General features: G+C 38.6%; 1 protein-coding gene across 1 annotated transcript; it reads right to left on the bottom strand.

The window, feature by feature from the left end:
• Nucleotides 1–330: 330 nt before the first annotated feature.
• LOC141687341 (ethylene-responsive transcription factor RAP2-3) lies at nucleotides 331–1,534 on the bottom strand (the record flags this gene model as incomplete). The annotated part of the gene is made up of 2 exons (XM_074492582.1): nucleotides 331–1,179; nucleotides 1,372–1,534. Coding segments are annotated over 2 exons (711 nt in total), but the record flags the coding sequence as incomplete, so codon positions are not given.
• Nucleotides 1,535–12,933: the final 11,399 nt, after the last annotated feature.

The following is a 12,933-nucleotide window of genomic DNA, read 5'->3' as shown; positions in this document are numbered from 1 at the left end:
GTTACAGTAATTGAGATCTTGTATTCCCTTACTTAGTTCAACAGTTCAACTCCGTGTATGTTCATTTGTAATCAATTATTAAAAAATAAATAAAAAATCTTATCATCTGTATTAGGGTTTAAAACCTTGATCGTAGAATAAATGGTAATTTGAATTAAAAAAAATTGTTCTCTTATATAAAAAAAAACTTGTAACTTGCATAGGAATATATCTTATTGTTGAATGTAGTAATTTAAAGTTGGCGCACGCATATAGAGCAACTTGCATGTCACAATTATTGATGTCCATGGCTAATTATAACACAAAGAAAACACTGAATTAAACACCAACTTGAAACATACAAGCACCAAGAAGTACAATAATATAAATAGAAACCATTAATACACGAACTTCAAACATGTACGCACAGTACGAAGACGTAAATAAATACCACCATGCATCTCCACATACGAAATATTAGTAGCTTTTTTAACAATCAATCTTTTCATTCACACGCATCAAACTGAAAAAGAACACACACATAAACCAGACTGAATTTCATGATCTTTATGCACAAATCACTCAAAGTAACATTTTTATTTGTTAATTCACGACTGAAACTCGGTCACGAAGCATCTTTTATGATTCAGTGTCAATACATGAGATGGCTAGCAACCTGATCAAGATTATCCATCATCATCCACTGATGAACATCCGAGTCGGTCAGACCAATCTGACTCATCTCTGCTGCCTCCCATCCCAAGAACAATTGATCCATGTTCATAACCTGATGATCTTTCATTTCCAACACATCATCACCATGACTTTCATAATAGACGTTCGGAGGCTGAAATGTTGTCCCAAACTCCATCCCGTTCAACGGGGTGAAAGTCGAGACAGATTCAGATGTCTTAACGAGGCACTGTTTCTTGGGCAAGGGTGGTACTTGAGGTGGCTGCTCATCTGGAAAATTAAGCCTGGCCTTGTCGCCACGGATACGCTTGGCAGCCTCATCATAAGCTCTGGCTGCTTCTTCGGGTGTGTTAAAGGTACCAAGCCAGACTCGAACACCCTTCTTAGGATCACGTATTTCAGAAGCCCATTTGCCCCATGGCCTCTGCCTGATCCCTCTGTACTTGTTCTTCCGACTTCTCTTACTAGTCTCTTCACTAGACTTCTCAGCCAAATCAATCACTTCCACTGTACATATATAGTTATATACTAAAAGTAAGCCGAAACTCCAGCACCGGAGCACATATGTATATAACTAAAATCATGTGCCTATAAATCATTTTAGATTACTTATAATGTTGCATAAAACTTTTTTGGTTTTAAAAAAACATATATAAAAGATGCATGTAAAGGTGTGTGACGTGATAATTAAAGAAAGACCTTTGTTGATGGTGTTGGTGAGCTTAGGAGTTGGATGAAGAGGAAGTTTTGGGAGTTTAGCATCAAAGTCAGTCCAGCTTCCAAACAGTGGAGGCAAGGTAGAAGCATAGCCCAGTTCATCCCAGAGGTCATGCGTCGTCACTTTCCGGCTGCGAGTCTGTAATATCCCGTAATTTTTTTAGAATTCGATTAATAAAAGAATAATAGAATAAAAAAGATTAAAATTAGATAAGGACTAGGATTTAAAATTGGGTTTGAATATTGGGCCTAAAATTTGGATCCAATTCTAATATGGATAACTTGTAGGTTAAGATATGGGGTTTTGTATCGTTATAAATACACCATATTCGTCTTCCTCGTTTTTTATATAAGAATTCGTAGGGCTCTTCTCAGCAAAAATCAGCAGTCTTGTAAAATTCGTAGAAAATTCATCGTAAGTCGGAATTCAGTGATTTTGGACTTTTCGGAGAGGTCTTTTCGTTATCTTCAACTTTGATGTTTCGTGTTTTCCAAGAAATTGTCATTTAGAGGGTCAAAATCGAGCAGTTTCAGATCTGGTCAGGTTTTTAGGTAAGTTTTCGATCGATCTTACTGGTGTTTTCAAAATTGTATGTTATGCGTTTATATTTGATTATCAAAATATGGGCTAAGTGATGATATTTTTGAATGTATTATGTGTTACAAGTATACGTATTATTGTATATATGTGGTGTGTAGACGATAATTTTAGATCTCTGATTTGTGCCATGGTTTGTGAAAATATCGAATAAGAATTTAGGACCGCAGTCACCGGATTGTAGTGACAGTTTTATGAAAATTTAGGACCGTTATCACCGGGTTGTAGTGGTCGTGGCATGGGTTATGGATTTTGAATTATTGTTGTTTATGTGCTATGTGTATCGAATAAGAATAAGAATATGTATCAAAAGTGTTTGTTTCTTATATCGTATCGTATAGATTATCGTATTTTGTTATACACTGTAACAACGCGCACATCCGGACCATTAATTCTAAATATCAAACTAAAATAAAATACAATTTACTAATACGAAAATCTATTACAAAAGCGCAGCTAAAAGCGGAAGCCCAAAAGTCAATCTACTCCAAAACTAAGGTCCTCGAACTCCAATGCTATACAACTCGAATCTCGGACGAAACCTGAAATTGTAAGAATGAGCTATACAGCCCAGCAAGAAAATAATCGATCCAACTAGTAGGCCAAGTAACACATACACATATTAAAAAAATACGATAATCAATATGATACGATATAAGAAACAAACACTTTTGATACATATTCTTATTCTTATTCGATACACATAGCACATAAACAACAATAATTCAAAATCCATAACCCATGCCACGACCACTACAACCCGGTGATAACGGTCCTAAATTTTCATAAAACTGTCACTACAATCCGGTGACTGCGGTCCTAAATTCTTATTCGATATTTTCACAAACCATGGCACAAATCAGAGATCTAAAATTATCGTCTACACACCACATATATACAATAATACGTATACTTGTAACACATAATACATTCAAAAATATCATCACTTAGCCCATATTTTGATAATCAAATATAAACGCATAACATACAATTTTGAAAACACCAGTAAGATCGATCGAAAACTTACCTAAAAACCTGACCAGATCTGAAACTGCTCGATTTTGACCCTCTAAATGACAATTTCTTGGAAAACACGAAACATCAAAGTTGAAGATAACGAAAAGACCTCTCCGAAAAGTCCAAAATCACTGAATTCCGACTTACGATGAATTTTCTACGAATTTTACAAGACTGCTGATTTTTGCTGAGAAGAGCCCTACGAATTCTTATATAAAAAACGAGGAAGACGAATATGGTGTATTTATAACGATACAAAACCCCATATCTTAACCTACAAGTTATCCATATTAGAATTGGATCCAAATTTTAGGCCCAATATTCAAACCCAATTTTAAATCCTAGTCCTTATCTAATTTTAATCTTTTTTATTCTATTATTCTTTTATTAATCGAATTCTAAAAAAATTACGGGATATTACATACTACCCTCCTTAAAAAGAATTTGGTCCCCAAATTCACAACAATCCTAAAGTTCGAGACACATCTACCCCCTGATCTACCAAAGGTCAAACTATGGTCCACAAGATCGAATCCTAGGGAATGTACTAGTCTCATACCTAACACTTTCCGAAGGACAGCCTACTCTGGATACCAACTGTAACAGCCCGCACTTCCGGACCATTAACTCTAAATCAAAATTAGTACAAAATACAATTTATTGATCTAAAATTCTATCACAGAGGTCACTATTACAAAAGCGCAGCTAAAAGCGGAAGCCCAAAAGTCAATCTACTCCAAAACTAAGGTCCTCGAACTCCAATGCTATACAACTCGAATCTCGGACGAAACCTGAAATTGTAAGAATGAGCTATACAGCCCAGCAAGAAAATAATCGATCCAACTAGTAGGCCAAGTAACACATACACATATTAAAAAAATACGATAATCAATATGATACGATATAAGAAACAAACACTTTTGATACATATTCTTATTCTTATTCGATACACATAGCACATAAACAACAATAATTCAAAATCCATAACCCATGCCACGACCACTACAACCCGGTGATAACGGTCCTAAATTTTCATAAAACTGTCACTACAATCCGGTGACTGCGGTCCTAAATTCTTATTCGATATTTTCACAAACCATGGCACAAATCAGAGATCTAAAATTATCGTCTACACACCACATATATACAATAATACGTATACTTGTAACACATAATACATTCAAAAATATCATCACTTAGCCCATATTTTGATAATCAAATATAAACGCATAACATACAATTTTGAAAACACCAGTAAGATCGATCGAAAACTTACCTAAAAACCTGACCAGATCTGAAACTGCTCGATTTTGACCCTCTAAATGACAATTTCTTGGAAAACACGAAACATCAAAGTTGAAGATAACGAAAAGACCTCTCCGAAAAGTCCAAAATCACTGAATTCCGACTTACGATGAATTTTCTACGAATTTTACAAGACTGCTGATTTTTGCTGAGAAGAGCCCTACGAATTCTTATATAAAAAACGAGGAAGACGAATATGGTGTATTTATAACGATACAAAACCCCATATCTTAACCTACAAGTTATCCATATTAGAATTGGATCCAAATTTTAGGCCCAATATTCAAACCCAATTTTAAATCCTAGTCCTTATCTAATTTTAATCTTTTTTATTCTATTATTCTTTTATTAATCGAATTCTAAAAAAATTACGGGATATTACAGAGTCCTCACTGGAGGAGCCTCAATGTCTGAAATAATTGCACCACCACACATCTTGGTGGAGAGAGAGAGAGAGGTGGTTTTAGAATTTAAATAGGGAGCTTGCGAATATATAAAAATAGCATATGTATTACTTTTGTAGTTTTGTGTATTGATTGAAGAGAGGAGAGGGGAGGGTCCATATATATATAGTCCAGGGGGTTTGCATTTGAGAGACTTGGGACCGATAAAAATTATAAATCTAAAAATTAAGATTATTTATATGTTTCTCAGCTCTTTGATTGATTCAACTTGCAACAAGATCAACAAAAGAGAGTGAGTTTTGACGGGGGAGATATTTTTTTTATAATTCTCTGCGCAGACTTTCCTGCATGTAGACTAGAGATGCATAAAAAGTCCGGGCCTGAAAATCTGGTCCGGCCCGATCAGGTCAAAACCCGGTCAAGTCCGATCCGGTTAAAACTCGGTCCGGGCTTCGGGCCTCGACGGACCCTATATTTTTAGGCAAAGTCTGGCCCGGCCCGGCCCGATTAAAAACCCGAAAAAACCTGGTTATAATTTGATTATTCTAATATATTTTCTTATATATTTATAAATTCACATTTACTATACATATAAATAATACTTTAAACACATATTTGTGATTAATAATATTATTTATATACTTCGTTGCATAAATAATGAAAGAAGATATAATAAGTACACTATATATATTTGGATATCATTATCATGAATATTTGGATATCATTGTTATCATAACAATGATATCATTGTTATCATATAACCATGTTTATTTTTTGCCGCACTTAAATGTTTTCAACGAAGTAATATTTTCCTAAAATATTCCATGTAAACTAATACATTTTTACAATGATCTAGTTGCTAACACATGTATTCTTCGGAATCTCTAATAATACTAGATCCGATTTAAATTAGAAAAAAGCCCGGCCCGATCCGATCCGGCCCGAAAAAAAGCCCGGTTAGGCCCGACTCGAGGGCCCAAACGGGCTTTAAAATTTCCGGAAAGCCCGGCCCGGCCCGACCCAGTCAAAGTCAAAGTCCGAAAAGCCCGGCCCGGTCAAAAACCGGGCTTTTTAAGGTCCGGTCAAGACCCGGCCCGGTGGGCCTTTTGTGCATCTCTAATCTTGACTAATTTGATGTACTTCTACCACACTCCTATTTACCTAATATAACAACTCCATACGGTGTTCTAAAAATTCCGGATTTTAAGAAAATTCTTAATTAATCTTTAAAAAATATTTTATCGATTTATTTTTTGAAATTCGATTAATATTTTTAATATTATTTTTTAATTATATACTGTATTTCTTAATAAATATATCCGATTTTTATTTCGATTAATCCCTATGATTAATCCCCGATTTGCCGATTAGGTTAATCGGTACCTAAACTGATTACCGATTTTTACAATCATGTTCACTACAGTATTTCTAATGGAATAGAACATTTAATCTTGGGGTGGTAAATACCGGGTGGGGGCCCTAAATATCATTTTAGGGTTAAAAAGACTCAAAATGTCACTTTTAAAAATAATTGCCCAAAATGTCACGTACTTGAAAATAGTATATCGGGTAACGTTTATGTAAAAAGTCCAAAACGCTATATCGTGTAGCGTTTTGTCACTTTGGTTTTTTTTATATGTACAAAATATTAGATAAAGTAGCGTTTTGATTCCAAACGGTACATCATGTAGCGTTTTAATCCCAAAACACTACTTCGTCTAGCGTTTTGTAAATTATAAAAAAAAGAGTAAAGTGACAAAACGCGACACGATGTAGCGTTTTCATATTTGAAAAAAAATACAAAACCCTAGAGTGCGGTTATAAATTGACATTTTGGGTTATTATTTTCAAAAACAACATTTTGAGTCATTTAACATCCAGAATCGACATTTTGACCCATTTCTCGTAAATACAAGTCACATTATAAAAAAACCGAGACACTGATTGGGTGATGGGGGAGGTAATTGCCAATATGAGAACGTAAATTTCTTTTGTGAGGAAAAAACTTACGTTATTGTAAGAAACTGCTATTAGAATAATGAGCTATTAGCTTAAAAAATTCAACAAATTTCTCAATTTTTTTCAAGTTAATCAACTAACTTAATTTTTTAAATAAACCCAACTAATTTTATAAAATTATGAAAATATTAACTAGTGTTAACTATATTTTTTAAAGTATATATCTTCATATATAATATATATCCACACGTATCAATATTTTAATATGAAAATTTAATTTAATCTAAACTTATTAATTAAAATATAATTTAATGAAAAATTGAGATTCTATGTAAATCCGCAATAATAAGATCAAGTTTTTATATGCGAGACTCGTTTTTTCATGCTTACAATGTTTATATATAATTAAAATTATCAAAATATCAGATCCTACAAATTTAAATAATAAACTTATTTTCTCATGTGTAAATGTTGAAGTGATATAACTATCCTCTTGGTCACGAGAATATAATTTATGATTATGGCTCCTGACTCGGAATGTATGCGGTTTATATTTGTTCACGTGATTTGTGATTTTGTAGGCTATTACCTGTGAGCGCGTGGGGTTTAACAAATATGGACCGAATATTAGCGGCTGCGATAATATATATATATATATATATATATAATATTTTGGATTAGAGCGAAGTACAATTGATAGGGATAAATAAATCCTGATTGTATAATTAAATATTGTAAGGTGTGGGCTGCTAGGCCCAATAAGAAGATGTATGACATTCAGACCAAAAAGGTCAACGCATTGATCAGGCCTGATGGACCAGATCAGGCCTGATGGAACAAAGAGGGCCAAAATGCCCTGATTATTTATTAATTTCGTAATTAATAAATAAGGGAGGAAAACAACTATTAAGATAAATCCTAGTGGGAATATAAATCTTTGTAGATTGGCCTCCAAGGAACCTCATGAGATAAGGAGTCAGCTTCCTACTTCCTAGGACTCTTAAGTCTATCCTAATTCAGAGACTTGACCACCAAGTCTCCTATGCCAAGTCCAATTCAAGGACTCTCACACCTATATAAGGGGCCTCACCCCACAGATCAGAACTACATTTTTTGGCTTGATTCTCTAATTTACAGAGATACGTAGGCATCTCGTAAAAGCAGAATTAAGCTACGAAACACGAGAGCAGCCATTAAAGGCATTGAGCTCCCGAATCTTAGTAATAAATACAGCAAATAATAACCTTAGTTTTTTATCCATAACATTTGGCGCCGTCTGTGGGAAAGCACAACAACAACCATGGCGAGAACACGGAGAACAATTAGAGCTCTAGAGGAAGGAACACCATCAGAGACAACCCAGGTGATTTCGTCAACCGTGGAGGTTCCTCCCCATTCAACTTATGCATCTACTCAGGGGGAAGCCCAGATAGGGGCAACTCAACCTCAGCCACAAGGGACAACTCCCCCGACTATTCAAGGTACGAATCCTCAAGTTCAACAAGTGCATATACCTGTGAATTCTCAACCCGTCGGGTATGAATATTCAACTATTGTTACTACTAACCCCCCTTATGGGATGCCCCTTCACCCCGAGGTTGGAGGAAGTGGATATGCTGGGCGAAGCGAAGCACGAGGGCAGTCGCCCCCCTATATATGAGGTTTGGCTCCTATCCCCGAGGATCGGGAATTTTCTGGTCCTTACACTGAGAGAGACTCCGAATCTTCGGATGATGAAGTGGCCCCGAGAAGGAGGCGTCCTGGAAAAGAGCCAATGGCCGATGGAATGCAACGCCCTCAAAGCACCCCAGGGGCGAATCCCCAAGAAGTGCAGGAAAGGATCAGGGCTCATGAGGCTGAAATCCAAAGGCTGAGGCGTGATTTGGAGGCTCACCAGGCCACCAGACCCCAGATACCTCCTAGGGGGAGAAATCCTCCTCCTATCATAGACCTGGGTGGTCCGGTACGAAGAAGGGCTGTTGTCCCAAGAACTGATCCAAGCAATCTCCTTCCCCTTGGAGATCCTGATGATCCAACTCCACCCTCCACAGAAGAGATAATGAATGCCCATATCTCAAGGAAATTCAAGATACCCACTATCAAAGCCTATGATGGCACGGGAGACCCCGCTAATCATGTTAGGACATTCTCTAATGCACTGCTGCTGCAACCCGTGAATGATGTTATAAAGTGTCGGGCCTTCCCTCAAACCCTGTCGGGTATGGCTCAAAGATGGTACAGTCGCCTGCCCCCAAACTCTATTGGATCGTTCAGAGAATTAAGTCAGGCTTTTATTAAGCAATTCATCAGTGGAAGAGTCCATGAGAAAAGTTCAGCATCTCTTATGAGTCTTGTGCAGGGAGCTAAGGAATCCTGAGAGATTACCTGAATCGTTTCACAAAGGAGGCTTTAAAAGTCCCGGACCTTGATGATAAGGTAGCCATGATAGCACTACAACAAGGAACTAGGGACGAGTTTTTTAAGATGTCCTTGGCCAAACATCCCCCTGAAAGCATGTTGCAGCTCCAAGAGAGGGCAGAGAAGTATATCAAGGTTGAAGAAAGTATGAGGAAGACCGTAGTAAGTAATGAGCCCACCGGAGGCAAGAAGCGGAAAACTGATTTAGAATATATTGCAAAGGACAAATATTCTAGAACCGAACAAAATCCTGATTCAACCCCCAAGAAGGGAGGACCTGGGCAAAAGTTCACTGAATACGCTAAGCTGAATGCTCCTAGAAGTCAGATTTTGATGGAGATTGAGAAAGATAGAGATATTCGCTGGCCTAAGCCCTTGAAGGTTGATCCCGCCAAGCTAGATAAGAGCAAGTATTGCAGGTTTCATAAGGATGTTGGCCACAACACCGATGAGTGTAGGCAATTGAAAGATGAAATTGAGTTTTTGATTCGAAAAGGAAGATTGAACAAGTATACTGGAGATGGAGGGGACAGAAAAAATAATGGAAGGAAGAACTTTGAAGATCGTAGGAGGGACCAAGACGATCAGGGGTGGAATCCCCAACCTAGAGGGCCGGTTATAAATGCAATTTTTGGAGGACCGCGACGCCCTCGAGGACCTGTGATAAACACGATCTTTGGAGGTCCAACTGCTGCTGGATTATCCAAAAATTCCAGAAATGCATATACTAGGGAGGTTATGCATATTGTTGGAGAAGCCCTGAAGAGGGCCAGGACAGAAGTAACATTGACTTTTGATGATTCCGACCTAGAGGGTGTGAAGTTTCCCCATGACGACCCGCTGGTCATAACACCGATAATAGGAAATAGCCCGGTTAAGAGGGTCCTTGTGGATAATGGTGCTTCTGTGGATATCTTGCTCCACGACACCTTTCTAAGGATGGGGTATAACGACTCCCAGTTGACACAACCCGATATGCCGATATATGGATTTGCTGGAGTAGAATGTCCTGTGGAAGGGATAATCAAATTGTCGACCACCATAGGTACGGAACCAAGGCAAGCAACGCAGATGCTGGATTTCGTGGTGGTAAAGGCTAGTTCAACTTATAATGCTATCATGGGGAGAACAGGGATACATGCCTTCAAGACAGTCCCCTCTTCCTACCATTCAGTCATGAAGTTTCCCACCCAAAACGGGATTGGAGAAGAGAGAGGAGATCAAAAAATGGCTAGAAGCTGTTATGTGGCCTCTTTGAGGGCAGATGGAGTCGGGGGGCAGGTTCTTCCTATTGAAGATATGGATGTTCGAGAAAATGACGAGAATAGAGGAAGGCCAGCAGAAGAATTAGTTTCGGTTCCTTTAGACCCCGAGAATCCTGAGAGGATGACTTTCATTGGAGCCACGTTAGAGGAGCCCCTTAGAGGGAAGTTAGTGAAATTTTTGCAAGAAAATAGTGATGTGTTTGCATGGTCAGCAGCTGATATGCCAGGCATAGACCCGGAGTTAATTACTCACAAGCTAAACGTGGATCCAAGCCGGAAGACAATGAAACAAAAGAAAAGAAATTTTACCCCGGAAAGACAAGAGGCTATAAAACAGGAAGTAGAAAAGCTCTTAGAGACTGGTTTCATTGAGGAGATCCAATTTCCGGAGTGGTTAGCAAATCCTGTAATGGTAAGGAATGCTAATGGAAAATGGAGGATGTGTATAGACTTTACTGATCTGAATGATGCATGCCCTGAAGACTGTTTTCCGCTGCCAAGAATTGATACTTTGATTGATGCCACTGTTGGACATGAGATGCTGAGTTTTATGGATGGATTTAGCGGATATAACCAGATCAAAATGCATAAGGATGACATTCCAAAGGTATCATTCATCACTGACTTTGGTGTTTATTGTTATCTTGTTATGGCGTTTGGTCTCAAGAATGCAGGAGCCACCTATCAAAGGTTGGTAAACAAAATTTTTAAAGATCTTATTGGTAAGACTATGGAAGTCTATGTTGATGACATGTTAGTCAAGAGTCTAGTAAAGACTGATCATATAGCCCATTTGAGGGAAGCTTTTGAGGTCCTGAGATACCACAAGATGATGTTGAATCCTACGAAGTGTGCTTTCGGAGTAGGATCTGAAAAATTTTTGGGATTGATGGTCTCAAAGAGGGGAATTGAGGCTAACCCCGATAAAATAAAGGCGATCCTGGACATGGAACCACCAAAAACTGTCAAGGATGTTCAGAAGCTCACAGGAAGGGTTGCTGCGCTAGGACGATTCATCTCCAAGTCATGAGACAAGTGCTTGTCATTCTTCAAGTCACTAAAGAACATCAAAGACTTTGTATGGAGTGAGGAAAACCAGAAGGCATTTGAAGAGTTAAAGAAGTATATGGCCCCGGCCCCGTTGTTGGCCAAGCCAGTTCTGAGTGAAGTTTTATTCTTGTACTTGGCTGTTTCAGAGAGCGCCTTGAGCGCGGTGTTGGTTAAGGAGGAATTGAAAATCCAGAAACCCGTATACTATGTCAGCAAAATTTTGCATGGTGCTGAGTTGAATTATTCAGCTATTGAAAAATTTGCTTTAGCCTTGGTAATGGCTTCGAGAAAGCTGCGTCCTTATTTTCAGGCTCACCAGATTGAGGTGCTAACAAATCAGCCCCTGAGAAATATCATTCACAGTCCCAAGGCAAGTGGGAGATTGATTAAGTGGGCAATAGAGCTGGGAGAGTTCGATCTCAAGTATACGTCACGTACGGCAATAAAAGCCCAGGCACTAGCTGACTTCGTGGTGGAATGTACCATACCCAACCAAGAAGTCGGGGGGCAGGAAGATGCCATACCTCAAGACAAGGGAGTCGATAATGGGGGCAAAGAGAAGGATGATAAAGAATATTGGGTTCTCTATTTTGATGGAGCATCAAAAACGAACTCCAGTGGAGCAGGATTGGTTTTGCAAAGCCCTGATGGGTTCTTAATTGAGTATGCTATGAAGCTAGACTTTCCAACCACAAACAATGAGGCAGAATATGAAGCCCTGATAGCTGGCCTTGGCCTAGCTGGAACACTTAGAGTCAAAAACTTAAAGGTCCGTGGAGACTCGAAGCTGGTCATATCCCAGGTAAAGGGAGAATTTAAGGCAAGGGATGAGACGATGGCTAAATATGTCCGCCTAGTAAGGGCTGTGATGACCCAATTTAATGAATGTCATGTTGAGCACATTCCAAGGGAAGAAAATGCTAAGGTAGATGCGTTATCAAAGTTTGCTTCATCTGAGATTGAAGAAAGTTCAGGAAGTGTGTACTTCCGTGTTTTGAAGACACGAAGCATAGATGTTAAGATTGTGGCTCCCATAGGCCTGGGGACGTCATGGATTGATCCCATCAAGGCTCACATTCAGACCGGTTGGTTGTCATGCGATGCAACTGAAGCACGGAAGTTAACTGTTCGAGCACTAAGGTACTCTTTGATAGATGGGATTCTTTATAAAAGATCTTTCGTGGTTCCCTACTTGAGGTGTCTCAGGCCCGATGAGGCACGCTTGGCTCTTGAAGAAGTTGATGAAGGTATTTGTGGACAACACTTGGGGGGCAGGGCCTTGGCTCATAAGATAACTCGTTTAGGCTTTTATTAGCCAGGAATGATGGCTGATACCAAAGAATACGTGAAGAAATGTGACCGCTGTCAGAAGCATGCACCTGTTGTTAGACAACCCCCCGAGATGCTGACCTCTATCAACTCGCCCATTCCTTTTGCTATGTGGGGAATGGATATTTTGGGGCCTTTTCCCATGGCCACATCACAAAGGAAGTTTCTGATTGTAGCCATTGATTATTTCACCAAGTGG

This window comes from Apium graveolens, chromosome 9, assembly GCF_009905375.1.
Source record: "Apium graveolens cultivar Ventura chromosome 9, ASM990537v1, whole genome shotgun sequence".
In the NCBI taxonomy this organism is placed as follows: domain Eukaryota; kingdom Viridiplantae; phylum Streptophyta; class Magnoliopsida; order Apiales; family Apiaceae; genus Apium; species Apium graveolens.
Note: the sequence above shows the minus strand (reverse complement) of the source record. Positions and strands in the feature narration are given on the sequence as shown.